At 45.8% G+C, this 20,000-nt stretch overlaps 1 protein-coding gene across 3 annotated transcripts in view; it reads left to right on the forward strand.

Moving 5' to 3' along the window:
- LOC139754585 (parathyroid hormone/parathyroid hormone-related peptide receptor-like) overlaps window positions 1-20,000 on the forward strand; it is a 187,014-nt gene that overhangs the window by 105,232 nt on the left and 61,782 nt on the right. For all 3 annotated transcript variants that reach the window (XM_071671990.1, XM_071671991.1, XM_071671992.1), the window contains 2 exons: window positions 12,382-12,999; window positions 13,791-13,979. In XM_071671990.1, the coding sequence (XP_071528091.1) occupies window positions 12,382-12,999; window positions 13,791-13,979 (807 nt within the window). The remainder of the gene's footprint in view (window positions 1-12,381; window positions 13,000-13,790; window positions 13,980-20,000) is intronic.

Genomic DNA, 20,000 nt, shown 5'->3' on the forward strand with positions numbered 1-20,000 from the left:
TATATATATATATATATATAGGGAGCGGGTGGCTGGAAATCCTCCCCTCTCGTTTTTTTTTAATTTTCCAAAAGGAACAGAGAAGGGGGGCCAGGTGAGGATATTCCCTCAAAGGCCCAGTCCTCTGTTCTTAACGCTACCTCGCTAACGCGGGAGATGGCGAATAGTATGAAAACACACACACACAAACACACACACACACACACACACACACACACACACACACACACACACACACATATATATATATATATATATATATATATATATATATATATATATATATATATATATATATATATATATATATACAGGAAGACTGATGTTAGCTGTGAAGACTACATCAGGAGCACCAGGTACTCTACACAAGGCATTATAGTAATCATTGCTGTAGGTTAATAACTTCAATAATCATGGAGTTAAAGTACGATGCTCTGGCAAGGACATAATACTCATGGAATAAGCTTATCTTACAGAGTTTAGCTGCAATACTGATTGCATTAATGATGAGATAGGTCGTCTGGCCCAACTTGCTGTAATTATAATGACGGGGGTTAAGCTATACTAATTGTTAATCTATCGCAGATGAGAGGTAACCGTAAATAAATATCATTTAGTATCATCACTAAACACAAATAGTTGCTACTGCTGATGATGATAACAGTTAGCGTAAAGAAGCCTTACATCTATTCCCTTAATAGAGAGGTTGTAATCATAGCTTCAGTATACATTAATCAGCCTGTCACCATGACAGTCGATCTTTGTAAAAGAAAATGTCAATTATTAGAAAATAATGTTATGGTTATAAAGGTAACTACATGGAATGTTGGACGTGATTGAAGTCTATATCCCAGGCAAAACGAGTCCCTTTCCCTAACTCGTTTCTATACTTTTTATGTATTTCGACCCTAAACCTAACTGCATATATCATGTTCCTCTCTCACACACCTCCCTCATGTTCCTCTCTCCTACACCTCCCTCATGTTCCTCTCTCCTACACCCATGTTCCCTCCCCAATATTCACCCTCCACCCACCTCCCCAAGTTCCCTTCCACGCCATTCTCCCATATTCCCCCTCTCACACAGCTCCCCAGTTTTCCCCTCCCACATCCCATGATAATCACTCCCCTCATCCAAGTTTCACCGTAAGTCCTCCCCAACTATTGGGTTCCACCTCCTCCTCCTCCTCCTCACCAATTACAGTGGTTCCCTCCCTCCCTCCTCAGCCTTGTGTCTAATCCTCCTTAAATTCCTCCACATCTTTCTCCCGACCGTAAAAGGTTCATCGCCTCCACCGGGAACACTTGGCTACTATCTACGACCCCGGGAACAATACTCCCTCACCATTTTTTCCCCACATCTTAGGGAGCCAGCCAGAGGCACCATTGTTCCCCACATAATAATTCACCACTTCGGGGGAAGCAACCCCCCCCCCCTTCCCCATTTTCCACCACTCACTACCCAGCTGGAGAAAATGATTTTCCTAAGATAATCAATAAATGTATTCTCTTTAAACCCTCATCTTCTCGTTGTAATGTTTATCGCGATGCGCGGCGAAAGATCACGCTAAGACGACTAAGTCTATCAGTTTGTCTGTACTACTGGTGGCATACGTTATCATGCTGCGTCCCGGCACACACGAGGGGGGGGGAGAGAGACGTGCAGTACATAATGCTGTTGTCTTGTGCCACACGTGATGATCAATCATAAGACTTAACTTGTTTACGGTATATCAGTTCATTCTCTTCTTCCTGAAGTGGAAGAAACCCATGGAGACTCTCTGTCTCCCGTAACCCCCCCCTGGCCGTCATGCATCTCAGTTTACTCGTTTCTAACTCGCAGGAATATGTCCAGATAGATAGATGATAGATAAATAGATAGATAAATTATCCGGTATCGATAGGAGGTCGCGTCTCGAGCCTGGCAAGAATTTCAGCATAATGGAAGGATGACGCGGTCGAGTCAGTCTGTCGTGTGGGATGGTCACCAGCAGACTTACGACCCGGAAGGAGGAGGAGGAGGAGGAGGAGGACGAGGAGGAGACGGAGGAGGAGGGGAGGAGTATACCACTGTGGCAGACATGATACCTCGTACAAGTCGAGGGTTAAGAAAACACATAATGACTCTGGGATGGACGGGAACGGTGTCTGGCCTGCGATATCAGGCAGGATACTCGTTACCATGTGTTACCGTTACCATGTGTTACCGCTACCATGTGTTACCGTTACCATGTGTTACCGTTCTTACTGACATCATTGCCATTAACTCCCCCCACCCCCCACCCACCCACCCTCCCGGCTGAAGGAGAAGGGAGGGGGGAGGGAGGGAGGGAGGGAGGGTTTGGAGTGGACGATCATCATCCGTAGCTGGGGGAGAGCGGGCGGGCGGGGGACTGGACGACCTGGAACCATTAAAGAGGTAAGGACGGGTCGCCGTATATAGGACTGAGATAAATTGTCTTCCTCGGGAGCAACACGAGAGGCGGGCACAGTGATGCGAGAGCTGAGGAACCCTTTTGCTTCCTCGATAAGTTTCTTCTATGGTGGGCAGGTACATCGTGTGCTCTGAAGCTGGGCGTCGATAAGTTCCAGCACATAACGCACATTAAAAGACACGAAATGCAATCCCAAATGTATGCAATACGTACGGGCCAGACGGTATACCTCCTAGTGTCCTGTGTACCTCTGATCCTCATTTACCTATTTCTTCTGTAAGAAAAACAGATATATATATATATATATATATATATATATATATATATATATATATATATATATATATATATATACATATTGGAAAGGATCACAATTTTGCGCGTGATCAAGGTATTCCTATGAGTCCACGGGGAAAATGAAACACGAAAAGTTCCCAAGTGCACTTTCGTGTAATAATCACATCATCAGGGGAGACACAAGAGAGAAATATAACAGTCCTAGCTTCGTCTCTTCGATGTATATCAACTGACTGTTATACTTCTCTCTTGTGTCTCCCCTGATGATGTGATTATTACACGAAAGTGCACTTGGGAATTTTTCGTGTTTCATTTTCCCCGTGGACTCATAGGAATATATATATATATATATATATATATATATATATATATATATATATATATATATATATCCCTGGGGATAGGGGATTAAGAATACTTCCCACGTATTCCCTGCGTGTCGTAGAAGGCGACTAAAAGGGGAGGGAGCGGGAGGCTGGAAATCCTCCCCTCTCGGTTTTTTTTTTTTTTTTTTTTTCAAAAGAAGGAACAGAGGGGGGCCAGGTGAGGATATTCCACAAAGGCCCAGTCCTCTGTTCTTAAACGCTACCTCGGTAATGCGGGAAATGGCGAATAGTTTAAAAGAAAAAAGAAAGATATATATATATATATATATATATATATATATATATATATATATATATATATATATATATATATATATATCCCTCCACCAGGGAAGGAGGCTGTTCTAACCCTGTTAACTGTCGTTCCAATCCATCTCACTTCAGCGACCTCCAAAATTTTTCGAGACTCCACTTACCTCCTAACCTCCACAAACACTTCAGGGGTCTCATTCCCCTCCTCTCAGGTCACACCAATACAGGCAGTTCCTGCGCTGGTGCTGCTCCTCCTCCGGGTCATGGTCATATCCTCCGCTGTGTGACCCACTTCGCTGGTCGTCTTGATGTCTTTAGTGACTTTGCTGAGTCTGCTATACCACAGCCCACCACGTCCGCCACTCACGCAGACCACAGGGTTGTGGCAGGGGCGTCTGCACACCTAAACTACCTTCCACCCCTGGACGTTTGTCTCAGTTCTTTAACGCACAGTTTCCTTCCCCAGTCGCTTCCTCACAGAATCGTTGACGGAGCCACTTACCCGTCTCTCCCTCTGTCATCAGTACTGTCCTGAAGGTTGTCTCACTGTTTACCGTCTTGCGTCTCCCCATGAACGATCTTTATCATCTCCGCCTTCGTTGCTGTACATACTTCACCGTACTCTCCTTCCCCGTCCTTAATTTGATGAACCACCCTCATCCTCCCACCTCTCTCTCTCTCTCTCTCTCTCTCTCTCTCTCTCTCTCTCTCTCTCTCTCTCTCTCTCTCACCGACCATATTTCCTCACTTAATTTGGATTTGTGCAGCATCATGGAAAGGGGAAGCAGTAATCTGTATAATTCTCGTTAATTTTAGCCGCGCAAAAGCACAATTTCCACCTCCACGTCTTTCTAAACCTCGTTCGTTTCCTACCCTCTGATTCCAAACACTTTCATTCACCCTTGCAATAACACGGAGAGTCTACACATCACCATATCCTCCACTCTACCCTGATAAACCCTACATAAATGACGTAAAACAGTTCACATCCTGCAAGCTGAAGGTGTTGCTATCATATTTCTTTTCATCATCCGATCCATAAAAACAAGGGATCTCATTCGCTTTAATGTGAATTATTGTTCACAAGTCTTCGGTGGCTTTTCTTCCAACTCTCTTTTAGCCGAAGTGGAATCAAAAGCCTCCCATCTTATCAACTCTCGTGCTATCTCTTATCTTACTGACCCATCCCCTTTCCTTCTGCAGTTATGTTGTTTCCATGTCTTTGTTCTACAAGTCTCATTTCGGTCACTGCTCTCGTGAACTGTCTGCTTGTACGTCTACGTCCATAAGATCTGGACGCACGGCGAGAGACTGCTTCTTCCCATAGTTTCTGTGTGTGTAGACAGCCACGCGAGAATTGGCTGTCATGATATTTTCTTCTTCCCTTCCAAAGTGAGGCTGTGAGCAGCTTCTCTTCGTTACTTCGTCTCTCCCTCTCTCCCTGTAGCCCTTCCACCTTCAAGAGGAGCTCAAGATTAATCCCTGGGTCGCTTTTTTTTTTTTCTTTTTTTCTAAAATACTCATCGTCTTAACTTTCAGACGCCATGATCATGACTGGAGGGGGAGGTGAGGAGCAATACTTTTCGTTCGGACAGCGTCGGCTACAACAAACCTAACCAATATACATGACCAGTGATCATGGTGGTAACAGAAGGGTGATTGGGACAGACACACTCATCACCAACCACCCAGACCAGCGCTACAACAAATGTATCAAACACTGTAAATGAATACAAAGGAATGTAAAGAGCAACAGATCACTGGGTCCAAAAGAGGATGTTTGCGATAACAGATGAAGACAGAATTCGTGGATGAGTGTAGTCGGGGTAGAGAGACAGACTACAGCAGTGAACACTAGTAAAGCGCAACGTCATCATCGCTAGTCTTGCAACACCCACTGTACAACGTCATCATCGCTAGTCTTGCAACACCCACTGTACAACGTCATCATCGCTAGTCTTGCAACACCCACTGTACAACGCCATCATCGCTAGTCTTGCAACACCCACTGTACAACGTCATCATCGCTAGTCTTGCAACACCCACTGTACAACGTCATCATCGCTAGTCTTGCAACACCCACTGTACAACGCCATCATCGCTAGTCTTGCAACACCCACTGTACAACGTCATCATCGCTAGTCTTGCAACACCCACTGTACAACGTCATCATCGCTAGTCTTGCAACACCCACTGTACAACGTCATCATCGCTAGCCTTGCAACACCCACTGTACAACGCCATCATCGCTAGTCTTGCAACACCCACTGTACAACGCCATCATCGCTAGTCTTGCAACACCCACTGTACTTGCAACATCTATTGTACAACGCCATCATTGCTAGCCTTGCAACACCCACTGTATATTTTTGCACGACGAACTTTCTCACGTGGAGATGGAAATCTAAAAGAAATTTTGATTAAGGAAAAAAAAAATCAAGTTTCTGAAACTACATTAACTTTCCCAAGAGATTATGAACTTCGCAAGTGGGTGAATTTCTGAGAACAAAATGTGATTACAACACTGGCAAGAGGAAGACCATAACTTTAACAACTTTTCTTTGTTCATTTCGTTCTTGTTATTATGACTACAGCTGTCGTGGGGCAAGAAGCGGGCAGTCCATTAGCTACGTGTCGTGTAATCAGTCTACAAGCACTGACTGAGGGAGAGTAAACAACATAAACACGTAACGACGTGTACACAGACACACACACACACACACCACCCACCACACAAACACACGTGTTCATAAACTGTCTGTCCCACCCCTCGCATATCGCACGTCCATGCCGGTGACTATGCTGTGGTGTGTGTGTGTGTGTGTGTGTGTGTGGGGGGGGGGGGGAGGGGGGGGGTGTCTGCCCCGCAGACAGTGAACCTCTCGACCCTCACCGACGCGACCCCACCCCCTCTCCCCCTCCTCCTCCTCCTTCACTCCCCCCTCACCTCGACATGTAAACAAAACAAACTTCACTGCTGAGGTCAGGGACGTGTGAGGCAACCCTCACCCCCTCGAGAGTCACTTGATATAGGTCGTCTCCCTCACTCGTACTCCAGAGATGAGGGCGACGTGTGGCGACGGCTGCAGGGCGAGAATCTTTACATAAGGTCGACGTTAACTTTCCTGTAGTGTGAATGTGATTATGGATCACACTGAAGTGAACCCAGCAGTTCAGCTGTTTTATAGATGGAGGATTTCGGTCCACAGTGGTCAAGTGAAAAATAGTTTAGATAATACTCTAGACTGACTCCTGGAGTGTGTGTGTGTGTGTGTGTGTGTGTGTGTGTGTGTGTGTGATGGTTCCTGAGTACACGCCAGCAAAGCAACACACTGGCTGAGTCGATCGTGGGGACATGGACGTATGGAACACAAACAAGGACACGGACGGAGGACTCGAACCGCCGGTGCTCGTGTGCAAGCTGGGGACGTCAGCTACCTGGCTATGGAACTCAAGAGAAACGATAGCTCGACGCTACTGATTACGTTATGGGTCCCATGAACGAACCACGATACCTCGACGATAAGTGATCTAATACTCCTCGCCTTGTGTGTATCCAAGGCTATCGTCCACAGGAAGTTTAACGTGTCCAAAGCTATCGTCCAAGGCCAGCTAAAGTGTCCAAAGCTATTGTCCAGGGCCAGCTGAGTGTGTCCAAAGCTATCGTCCAGCGCCAGCTAAAGTGTCCAAAGCTATCGCCCAGAGGAAGCTGAAGTGTCCAAAGCTATCGTCCATTGGTAACTAAAGTGTCCAAAGCTATCTTCCGGGGGAAGCTGGTGTCCAAAGCTATCGTTCAGGGCCAGCTAAAGTGTCTAAAGCTATCTTCCAGGGCCTGCTAAAGCATCCAAAGCTATCGTCCAGGGGCAGCTGAGTGTGTCCAGTGCTATTTCTCTTACGAAAAACTTTACACCACAATTCAGGAACGGCTCTAAAATGACACACGCAGGCAGCAGAAAAAAGGGAATCGGTCGTTAAAAATCTTCAAGTGTGATCAGAGCCAGTTGGGGCGGAGAGAGAGAGAGAGAGAGAGAGAGAGAGAGAGAGAGAGAGAGAGAGAGAGAGAGAGAGAGAGAGAGAGAGATGCTGCTGTGGTGGAACATGGGTTATGGTGGTGGGGAAGACGCAGACGGCATCACTGTAGCAGCCCAGGTGTGGCGGGAGGCGAGCGAGCGTACCTCAGTTAACCGAGTGATGTGTGCAGGAATGACCGCATGTAGAGATGCGTGAGTCAGTGGCGCTGATACAGCCGTAGTCTCCACTCAATCAACTGAGATGCTGTAACTGTATCTGTCATAAGCTAGCGGAGCTGATACAGCTGTATTCTTGCTAGGTAATGCAGAGATGTAAATCAGGGTCAGGAGAGAAATCACAATAATTAATATCTCGTTGATATAGATTTACGACATAAATGACAGGTTACACGTGATATAACATGGTTAATGACAGGTTACACGTGATATAGCATGGTTAATGACAGGTTACACGTGATATAACATGGTTAATGACAGGTTACACGTGATATAGCATGGTTAATGACAGGTTACACGTGATATAGCATGGTTAATGACAGGTTACACGTGATATAGCATGGTTAATGACAGGTTACACGGGATATAGCATGGTTAATGACAGGTTACACGGGATATAGCATGGTTAATGACAGGTTACACGTGATATAGCATGGTTAATGACAGGTTACACGTGATATAGCATGGTTAATGACAGGTTACACGTGATATAGCATGGTTAATGACAGGTTACACGGGATATAGCATGGTTAATGACAGGTTACACGGGATATAGCATGGTTAATGACAGGTTACACGTGATATAGCATGGTTAATGACAGGTTACACGGGATATAGCATGGTTAATGACAGGTTACACGTGATATAACATGGTTAATGACAGGTTACACGGGATATAGCATGGTTAATGACAGGTTACACGTGATATAGCATGGTTAATGACAGGTTACACGGGATATAGCATGGTTAATGACAGGTTACACGTGATATAGCATGGTTAATGACAGGTTACACGTGATATAACATGGTTAATGACAGGTTACACGTGATATAGCATGGTTAATGACAGGTTACACGGGATATAGCATGGTTAATGACAGGTTACACGTGATATAGCATGGTTAATGACAGGTTACACGGGATATAGCATGGTTAATGACAGGTTACACGTGATATAGCATGGTTAATGACAGGTTACACGGGATATAACATGGTTAATGACAGGTTACACGGGATATAGCATGGTTAATGACAGGTTACACGGGATATAACATGGTTAATGACAGGTTACACGGGATATAACATGGTTAATGACAGGTTACACGGGATATAGCATGGTTAATGACAGGTTACACGTGATATAGCATGGTTAATGACAGGTTACACGGGATATAACATGGTTAATGACAGGTTACACGGGATATAGCATGGTTAATGACAGGTTACACGTGATATAACATGGTTAATGACAGGTTACACGTGATATAGCATGGTTAATGACAGTGGGAGGGAGATAACTGAGGGGAGGGTTAAAAGCACACCAGGAGGAGATAATAAACTTGTGTTATGTGGATGAGGCGGTGAGAGTGGGAAGCCACATGTAACACCGTCACATGGCCAGGAGCCTCTCATCCGTCACATGGCCAGGATCCTCTCATCCGTCACATGGCCAGGAGCCTCACGTCAACATCCGTGTGTATCGGTTGCCAGATTTACCGGGAGGTCTATTTTTTCTACCATGTCGGAGGTGAATACGATCTACGGAAAATACATTTATGTATATATTTCTGTATATGTATTTGATATGCTACACCGACGGGTTTAATGAGTTCGAACACAACTTTCAAGCTAACATTGGTTTGTCGTACTGTGAGCACTTTACGTCTCTCTCTCTCTCTCTCTCTCTCTCTCTCTCTCTCTCTCTCTCTGCTCTGGCCAGGTATGAGGTGAGACAGACTAGGTGTCGACACCATCTCTACCCTTATATAATCCTCCCAGGCTGAGCGTCATTCGTCGGTGCTGAGCGGCATCGTCTCCCAAAATACAAAACTGTGAACCAAATCGGGAAAGGCCTTACAACACAGAGGTCTGGCGGCGGAGGGGAATGAAGCGGTGTCGAACCGTCGCTCACTGTGCTTCTCTCCTGGAGAGAACGAACTTCTCTTTGATTGATGTGTCTAACAAAAGGGGAAAAAACTGACTGAACTATGACTTTCCCATGTATCTGCCTGTGTAGCTGTCCAACGACACAGTATGTGTAGCTGTCCAACGACACAGTATGTGTAGCTGTCCAACGACACAGTATGTGTAGCTGTACAACGACACAGTATGTGTAGCTGTACAACGACACAGTATGTGTAGCTGTCCAACGACACAGTATGTGTAGCAGTACAACGACACAGTATGTGTAGCAGTACAACGACACAGTATGTGTAGCTGTACAACGACACAGTATGTGTAGCAGTACAACGACACAGTATGTGTAGCAGTACAACGACACAGTATGTGTAGCAGTACAACGACACAGTATGTGTAGCAGTACAACGACACAGTATGTGTAGCTGTACAACGACACAGTATGTGTAGCAGTACAACGACACAGTATGTGTAGCAGTACAACGACACAGTATGTGTAGCAGTACAACGACACAGTATGTGTAGCAGTACAACGACACAGTATGTGTAGCAGTACAACGACACAGTATGTGTAGCAGTACAACGACACAGTATGTGTAGCAGTACAACGACACAGTATGTGTAGCAGTACAACGACACAGTATGTGTAGCTGTCCAACGACACAGTATGTGTAGCTGTCCAACGACACAGTATGTGTAGCTGTACAACGACACAGTATGTGTAGCTGTCCAACGACACAGTATGTGTAGCAGTACAACGACACAGTATGTGTAGCTGTCCAACGACACAGTATCTGTAGCTGTCCAACGACACAGTATGTGTAGCTGTACAACGACACAGTATGTGTAGCAGTACAACGACACAGTATGTGTAGCTGTCCAACGACACAGTATGTGTAGCTGTCCAACGACACAGTATGTGCAGCAGTACAACGACGCAGTATGTGTAGCTGTCCAACGACACAGTATGTGTAGCTGTCCAACGACACAGTATGTGTAGCTGTCCAACGACACAGTATGTGTAGCAGTACAACGACACAGTATGTGTAGCTGTCCAACGACACAGTATGTGTAGCTGTCCAACGACACAGTATGTGTAGCAGTACAACGACACAGTATGTGTAGCTTTCCAACGACACAGTATGTGTAGCTGTCCAACGACACAGTATGTGTTAGCTGTCCAACGACACAGTATGTGTAGCAGTGCAACGACACAGTATGTGTAGCTGTCCAACGATACAGTATGTGTAGCAGTACAACGACACAGTATGTGTAGCTGTACAACGACACAGTATGTGTATCCAACGACACAGTATGTGTAGCTGTCCAACGACACAGTATGTGTAGCAGTGCAACGATACAGTATGTGTAGCAGTACAACGACACAGTATGTGTAGCTGTCCAACGACACAGTATGTGTAGCCGTCCAACGACACAGTATGTGTAGAAGTACAACGACACAGTATGTGTAGCTGTACAACGACACAGTATGTGTAGCTGTCCAACGACACAGTATGTGTAGCTGTCCAACGACACAGTATGTGTAGCTGTACAACGACTCAGTATGTGTAGCTGTCGAACGACACAGTATGTGTAGCTGCACAACGACATAGTATGTGTAGCTGTCCAACGACACAGTATGTGCAGCTGTACAACGACACAGTATGTGTAGCATACAACGACACAGTATGTGTAGCTGTACAACGACACAGTATGTGTAGCTGTCCAACGACACAGTATGTGTAGCTGTACAACGACTCAGTATGTGTAGCTGTCGAACGACACAGTATGTGTAGCTGCACAACGACATAGTATGTGTAGCTGTCCAACGACACAGTATGTGGAGCTGCACAACGACACAGTATGTGTAGCAGTACAACGACACAGTATGTGTAGCAGTACAACGACACAGTATGTGTAGCTGTACAACGACACAGTATATGTAGCAGTGCAACGATACAGTATGTGTAGCAGTACAACGACACAGTATGTGTAGCTGTCCAACGACACAGTATGTGTAGCAGTACAACGACACAGTATGTGTACGTTTAGAGACTGTACGTAATAAGGAACATAAAAAATGGAACCTTCAGCAACAAGACATGAGTCCAGCAAGACGAGTATGAGATGTGGGTGACCACTGTCAGCTGTAGTGTGGGGCTGTACCAGAGGGAGACACCCTGATGTCTACCGAGTTAATGAGTTTTTATCATGATAAATACATTAACTGATATATATATATATATATATATATATATATATATATATATATATATATATATATATATATATATATATATATATATATATGTATATATATATATATATATATATATATATATATATATATATATATATATATGTATATATATGTATATATATATATATATATATATATATATATATATATATATATATATATATATATATATATATATATATGTATATATATATATATATATATATATATATATATATATATATATATATATATATATATATATATATATGGATAGGGGATTAAGAATACTTCCCACTTATTCCCTGCGTGTCGTAGAAGGCGACTAAAAGGGGAGGGAGCGGGGGGCTGGAAATCCTCCCCTCTCGGTTTTTTTTTTTCAATTTTCCAAAAGAAGGAACAGAGAATTGGGCCAGGTGAGGGTATTCCCTCAGAGGCCCAGTCCTCTGTTCTTAATGCTACCTCGCTAATGCGGGAAATGGCGAATAGTTTGAAAAAAGATATATGTGTGTGTGTGTGTGTGTGTGTGTGTGTGTGTGTGTGTGTGTGTCTGTCTGTCTGATAGTTATACATACATATATACTCAGTACATCAACGTCTGTCCTACAGATAACACTGTGGCGGACGACCCAGGGCAGTGGCGGCGGCGCGGGTCGTTCGGTCGTCGACACCCAGGAGCTGCTCCTCTCGGGCTACCCACACCACACCTTCCACGACAACACTGGAGCCTCTGACGGGGGCGACCACCACCTGGGCTTCGTGGAGAGGTACGACCTGGACCTGGAGTACGGTGAGAAGGATCTGCATGACTTGGTGGAGGGGAGGGAGCAGTACCTCCTCAGTGACTACCAACGGGACGACTTCAGCCCCCATGGGTCGCAGCCGATGTTGTACGAGGAGTTCCTGAAAAAGGGCTCCTCGCATCCAGGGCCGGCAGCCGTGTACTTGCCCCGCAGCCGGGAGGAGAGGGAGGGACGGGACGACGCAAACCACCCCACACAGGAGAACCACGACGCGGAGTCGTCCAGGGCAGACGACCGCCTCGTCCCACCCAAGACACCGCCAGCTCTCCACGACGAGAGGAAGCCAGCTACCGGAGGGCAAAGTGAACCAGCTGTCCCAGCGGAGGAAGACGTGAGCGAGGACATGGACGACATCATCAGCATGAGGGAGATTCTCAACGCCGACGACTTGGAGGAGGCTGGTCGACCTCTCTGTCGATCACGGGTGAGAGTTCCGGGTTCTTGACTGCTGCAGGTGTGATGCTCTTAGTGTCTGAGTTCCTTCGTGTTTGTGTGTGCATAATAGACGTAGGAGTAAGCATGCTACATATATACAAGGTTAAAAAAAGGAGGCAACACGAGTGTATAACTCTCTCTCTCTTTCCTTAATAACACAAACAATAATCATAGATGTACACACTCCTTTTCTCAACTCCTTACCATATCGCGATACTCTCCTCTCCACCACACACTCACACAACATCGTCCCATCTGAAGGGGAACAACCAGTTTCCCATTCCTCTCCAACACTCAACAAACAACAATTCTTTTGTGGAAGAATTACCTGCACCCGGACCTCTCAACCATCCACCAGATATACTACACCTCTTCACGAGAACTACCTGCCCCTGGACCCCTCCAACACCCACCAGACACACTACACCCTCCCTTCTGTAGGAGAGCTACTTTCCCTCTCCAACACCCACCAGACACACTACAACTTCCCTTCTGTAGGAGAGCTACCTTCCCTCTCCAACACCCACCAGACACACTACAACTTCCCTTCTGTAAGAGAGCTACCTTCCCTCTCCAACACCCACCAGACACACTACAACTTCCCTTCTGTAGGAGAGCTACCTTCCCTCTCCAACACCCACCAGACACACTACAACTTCCCTTCTGTAGGAGAGCTACCTTCCCTCTCCAACACCCACCAGACACACTACAACTTCCCTTCCGTATGAGAGCTACCTTCCCTCTCCAACACCCACCAGATACACATCTGTCCCTCTACAGGAGAACTACCTGCCCCCGGACCTGTACTACGCCGACTCGTGCGCCCTCTGCTACGGCTTCCTGAGGAACCCGGACCTCTTTCTGACCAAGTGGATGACCAGGGAGGTCCTCAAGGCCATCACGGAGGATGACGCCCTTATCGGCTACAAGATCTCCGTCCTGGTCAACCCCGACAACTTCACCCAAGTGGTGAGTACGTCTCCTGCTGTGTACACACACACACACACACACACACACACACACACACACACACACACACTATTTCGCCCAGACATCTTACAACGTCTGGAGCTCAGCGGCTATACTCTCCTCCTACAGACGAATATCATGTTGTGATACAGTTATTCTCTATGTTGACATGACAATCATCATATAGCTTACACGTATACAACGGTGCTGTTGTTGTTCTAACTCCTTATAACATTATATTCAACAGTTCATGATAAAGACAAAGTCTAAAAATGGAACAGTATTTTTGATAGTCGTTCGATCTGTCCTTTGCATCAGCTGTATAAATCCATCCCTGTTTAGATAAGTTTTACAATATCATGCTATATATTTACGTCTCGAGTCGTTAATGCCTTGGTTATATTACACTCGTCTAGCACATGGTATTCATCCTCAACAACATCATTATCACAGTAACAACATAACCTTTCTCCTCTTACAACATTCTCATAACTGCCAGTCATTGTGGCTCATCTGTCGTTTCTCAAATAATGTAAGTGAATGGGACGTTTCTTTAACAGTATGAATAAGTATTCCTCTAACTTAAGAGTATCTTCGTACGTTATATACAAGCTGACGACACACTATTAGAGTTGGCAAACCAGTGATCTATTTAGATTCGTTCCTGTTCCTTATCTGAACCATACTAGGTTCGGAGCCTCTTGTCTTAACCATACACTGGCTGTGCTACAGTTATCAGGGAGAGAACCATCTTCGTCCAGTCAGGATGACTCAAACTTAGTCTCGTAACCTAGGTTTTAAGTCACTGGCACAACATGCAGCTCACCTTGCTAAGTTTCCCACTCACTGGCCTTTCCCAACATCCCACCACATTACGTTTTAGAAATCCCAAGAGGATATTCACCTAGCGCACTGTACACCATAGCATTAAATGTATTCTTATAAACATTCACCACATGCTTCGAGGAACTTCATATATATATATATTCTCTAGCTGTCTGCCAGCATGGTGTCCCTGAACTTCACCTTCATTAGTCATAACTGGCAGTATTAATTAATCCTAAATTCAAGCTGATGATCAGCGGGCAGATCTAATTGGCCACATTTCCTCCTCAAACCACACAGTGTTCTTGTTGTCCACTGCTCAAGATCCTTCGCAACTTTGATTCGTCACTATAATGAAGCAGTAACTCTATATACTTGTGTTCATGTTCATCTTCAACCTTCTCTCCTCCTTGTACCTAGAGTTATACGAATCTACTGTACACTTATCCCTTCCTAATGCAGTTATTTTCGTTTTGCTGCAACTTATGTATGATATCCATTCTTAGCATGGCGTCAAGAGCACCTGCTGTCCCTCTTTCATTGTCAACAATCATAACAGCATCATCTGCAAACATCAATACAACAAACAGAGTCTTCGCCACATTCAACCAAACATTGTTAAGGGCATGTAATCAAAATTCCTTTCGAGGTCATTTACATTAAACAGAAAATAAAAGGAGAGTAATGTTCCCCCCTGGCTGAACCCCGCTACGTGAGTGGGTGGGTGGGAGGGAGAGTGATGTGTGAGGGGAAGGAGGAGGAGAAGGGGAGGGGGGGGATGGTGGAGGAGCAGGGAGAGGTACGGGTGAGGAGAAAATGAGAGGTGGGTGGAAGAGGATGATATCGGGGGGATGAGGAGGGGTCGTGGTGCGAGGGGACGTATGAGGCGGAGGACGTGATCCGAGAAGGATGGAGGACGTGGGTAGGGAAAGGATGGGAAGGGATGGGAAGGAGAGGTTCGGCTGTGTATTGACTGATTGTCACGTGCAAGAATGTATGTGATCAGTGCTAAAGCCTTTTCAAGAGGCTTTTGAATCTCAGATGACTAATTGCAAAGACAGAAATTTAATGAAACTGCGACTGTGTGTTAATATGGTGGCCTTACAACTCGTGACTACACTGGTCTCACTTTACTCTCTCTCTCTCTCTCTCTCTCTCTCTCTCTCTCTCTCTCTCTCTCTCTCTCTCTCTCTCTCTCTCTCTCTCTCGTATAGACGTAAACGGACGGTAAAGCATTTACACAGACGTACAAAGGTGGTAAAACATTTACAGAGACGTGTAAACAGATCCATCCAAGATGTACAAATACCCCATCAAGTGACTGTAATAGCTGTGCTGTACATTGTACACAGCACACTGCAGTGTTCGCTGCGGTGTACATCCTTCATCGTATACGCTCCATGTCGTGATGTACACTGTACATTAAGGATGGCGGGTGTTCAACAAGCCAGGGAACACAGTGAGGTACATGCAGGTTGCGGGGGGGCAAACTGAACGAACAGGAATCAATGTGCATGACAGATCATGAAGGAAAGATGAAACAAGCAATGACGCGCTTCCGGTTATAATCAAACTTTGATGAAAAAAAAAAAAAACTCAGAAACTTTAACGTCTTCATCTAAAAATCTTTCGTCTTTTTTCCTTGTCCGATATCGGAGCAAATCTGGGCCAGAGTGAAGCTAAGGCCAAAAATTGCCAACTCTGTAGGACCTGAAACGTCTGAATTATGCTTGGAAATTGAGGCAGTAAGAGGCAATTACCCAAAAAGTGAGAGAATATGGAGAAGGTAAATCCTCAGCCTCATAAGCCATAAGTGGTAGAAAATGAGCGGTGCAGATAGCGGGGTGTTGGTGAGTGTGTTAGGATGTGGTGCCTTAAGATGTGGCCTGAGTGGGAGGGGAACGTGGGGCACTGCTGAGTGTGAATGTGCCTCGTGAGTGCATGAGGGACTGAGGAATAACTGAAGTGTCTCTCACAAGTGCATGATAGATGGGAAAGATGAAAAATACATTGTGTATAATAGATGGGAAAGATGAAAAAAAAAGTGTATAACAGATAGGAAATTTAGGAAGGAGGTCATTGGTGAGTGCATAGGACTTTGGGCAACAGTTGGGAAATGCCTCATAAGGGCGAAGGTAAAGAGTAAAGCAGGAATAACGAGGACGACATGAGGAGGATGGGGCTTGTGTGAGGTCAGTGCTGTACACGATCGGGTTCAGAACAAGGAAGTGAGTGCTAGAAGGTGTGAGTGCCTCATAAGGCACTGAGTGCCACACGGCATGCTTGCGGTACAAGTATATTATAAAGGGGTGAATGCCACAAAGATGAGTGTAACATGAGGTAGGGAAGGTCGCCAAGTCCTTAATGCCTCACACGCACAAGGAGGGGTTGATGAGGAGATAGTGCCTCGGATGGGCAAGAGGGAGTCGTGAGGGGCCACTCCCTGGTGGTGGCTACGATGCTGCAGGTAACGTAAGGAATCCCTCCACAGCTAATAATACAATCCCGAGGGGGACGGAGGAGGAGGAGGAGGAGGAGGACGACTCCCTCACCATCATACCAACACCTCTGGAGACCCACCCCTCACATCCTGATCTCTTATTCATGGAAATCTTAAAAGGTTTTTGCCTGCAGAACCCGGCCGAGCCCCAGCCCTGGTTAGTTCTCGAACTGAAGACAAATGTGGCAAGTCGAGAGATGAAGACAAACGTCGAAGGACGGATGAGGACGCACGAGAATATAGATTGACACATAAATATTTTGAGGACGAGAGAGAGAGAGAGAGAGAGAGAGAGAGAGAGAGAGAGAGAGAGAGAGAGAGAGAGAGAGAGAGAGAGAGAGAGAGAGAGAGGTGGATGCGGGAAGTTGGGCAACAAGATATGAGGAATGTAAGGGGAGGGGGGTATACAGTGCAAAGAGAGACTGGCCTAATCACTTATGAAAACCCAGCCACATATTCTCATCTTAAGCGATTGGATCCAGTTGAAACGTAAGTCTTACGTTCATAAATAACAGAAGTCTACAATAGTTTTTATATTTTCCTAATGAGCTGACGTGATCACTGTGCATTAAGTCTCGCTTCAGCAGAGGCTGTCGTGTCTTAAACTAACATGTCAGTTGGTCTTTCGATGACTTGAAATGTTTACACAAGTCTTCCAGCTGCTCGTATGACTGGGCACAGGATCACAAAATTTATTTCCTGACATTCTCTTTCACGTCATGTGGATAATGACTTAAATTCCTAATGATCAGAAGAAACTGGAGCGATCCGTGGGTGATTATCTCCCGAGGAGACGAGACATTGACTCCGAAGTTCCGAATCTAATCGGAGCTCCGAAGCTCCGACATTATCCGATAATATCTGGTAATGTCCAGATCAATCTAAAAATAATGATGCAGTGTTTTACGTGGAGCTCTTACAGACGGTACGACGCTTGAGCACGACGGTACGACGCTTGGGGACGACGGTACGACGCTTGAGGCACAACGGTACGACGCTTGAGCACGACGGTACGACGCTTGAGGACGACGGTACGACGCTTGAGCACGACGGTACGACGCTTGAGCACGACGGTACGACGCTTGAGCACGACGATATGATCCCTGAGTGAGGCGGTACGACCCTCTGAGTATGATAGCGAGACCCGTAACATGTTACTTAAGGACCAGGACATCATGTTTGAGGATCGTACCGTCGTGATGAAGTCGTTCCCTCGTACTCAAGGGTCGTACCGTAGTGATCAAGAGTCGTATCGTCATGCGCAAGGGGGTTGAGAAAGTAGGAGGAAGTAAGAGAAGAGGAAGAGAAGAAGGAGAATGGATCAAGCAGATGGTCCTGTGTGGTAATTTCCTGTTCACAATGGTATTGTTGAATCTGTCTGACAAGCTTCTGGCGGCGAGGGATTTGTTCTGGCAGCGGCCGGCCCTCTCCTGCCCACCAGATGACAACAACAGACACTAGACTGGAGCTGGTCCTGCTGAGTCCTGGAGATAAACTGGTGACGGACAGAGGGAGGGAGGGAGGAAGGGAGAGGTTGGGGATGAGGGTGAGGAAGGTCCTGTGGGGTGTGATTAGTGGAAAGAATGAGTGGGGGGAAAACAGCGATGCAGTGAAAGAAGAACCCCACGTCAGGAACATCAGTTATCGTACACCTGCAGTCGCCACATTAAGGGTGTCTTGTGTGAGGAAACTATTGCTTCCCGTCAGTTGCACACAACACCTGGTATAGTGCTGCACATCAGCGCACAACTGACGAAGACGCTATGCTCGCTTCTATTTTTTTTTTTTTTTTTTTTTTTTTTAGCCAGGTCGACGCCTTTCATCGGCGAGCGTTGAAATGAATCCGATTCTGTTGTACCGCTGGCGGGACGATGGAGGCACCAGGCAGGACGAAGCAGATGACTGAGGAAAGAGAGCAGCAGAGTGGAAGGATGAGCTGGGACGAGGAGACGGAGGGAAAACGAAGACCAGATTTAGCGTGAGGAGGAGAGGAGCTCCAAGCGGATGCCAGGGTGCAGCTATGCTGTAAAGTTACCGTCAGGTCGGCCTCCAGCTGTGGTCACGGGATGTGCGCATCCCTGAACGAGTAAATCACTTACAGTACGCGATGGTATATTTACAGATTTTCTTTCGTGATGCGTTGTACGTAAAGTAAATAACGTACATCCACCACACTAGGGCCGGGCCTGAAGCTGAGGTGGGTGTTTCATGTGTATACCCCTCCACTGGAGGCGGCAGTATTTTAACCCATTTATTTACATAAATAACAAATCTATTTTCATGCCTTCCATGGCCAGAGGTTCTTCCTGGAGACAGGACACGGGCGGATGAATTTGTTAACACATCCTGCGTTACTGATCACATCAACGTGAGAAGATGAAAAGTTTACACTATCGTCATCTGTTTCCTATATCATCAGACGTCGCTGTCTGTACCTCTGTGTCAACCTGAGACCAGCCCCTTTGGGTTACGGTATGAGGTATTCTCTCTATCTATAGCCCTCTAACATTATCTATCATCCGTCTGACTTCACACAGGCCCCAACCGCCTGCATTTATCGCTTGTCGTCCTCATTACACCTGCTCCCATCATCCCTTCGCCCTTGAGGCATTTTCCCACCCGTTGCTCGAATTCATACAGTCATCAATCACCTTTTTCTTAAATTTTCCATCTATTATACACGTTATAAGTATTTT

This window comes from Panulirus ornatus, chromosome 17 (assembly GCF_036320965.1).
Source record: "Panulirus ornatus isolate Po-2019 chromosome 17, ASM3632096v1, whole genome shotgun sequence".
Taxonomy (NCBI): domain Eukaryota; kingdom Metazoa; phylum Arthropoda; class Malacostraca; order Decapoda; family Palinuridae; genus Panulirus; species Panulirus ornatus.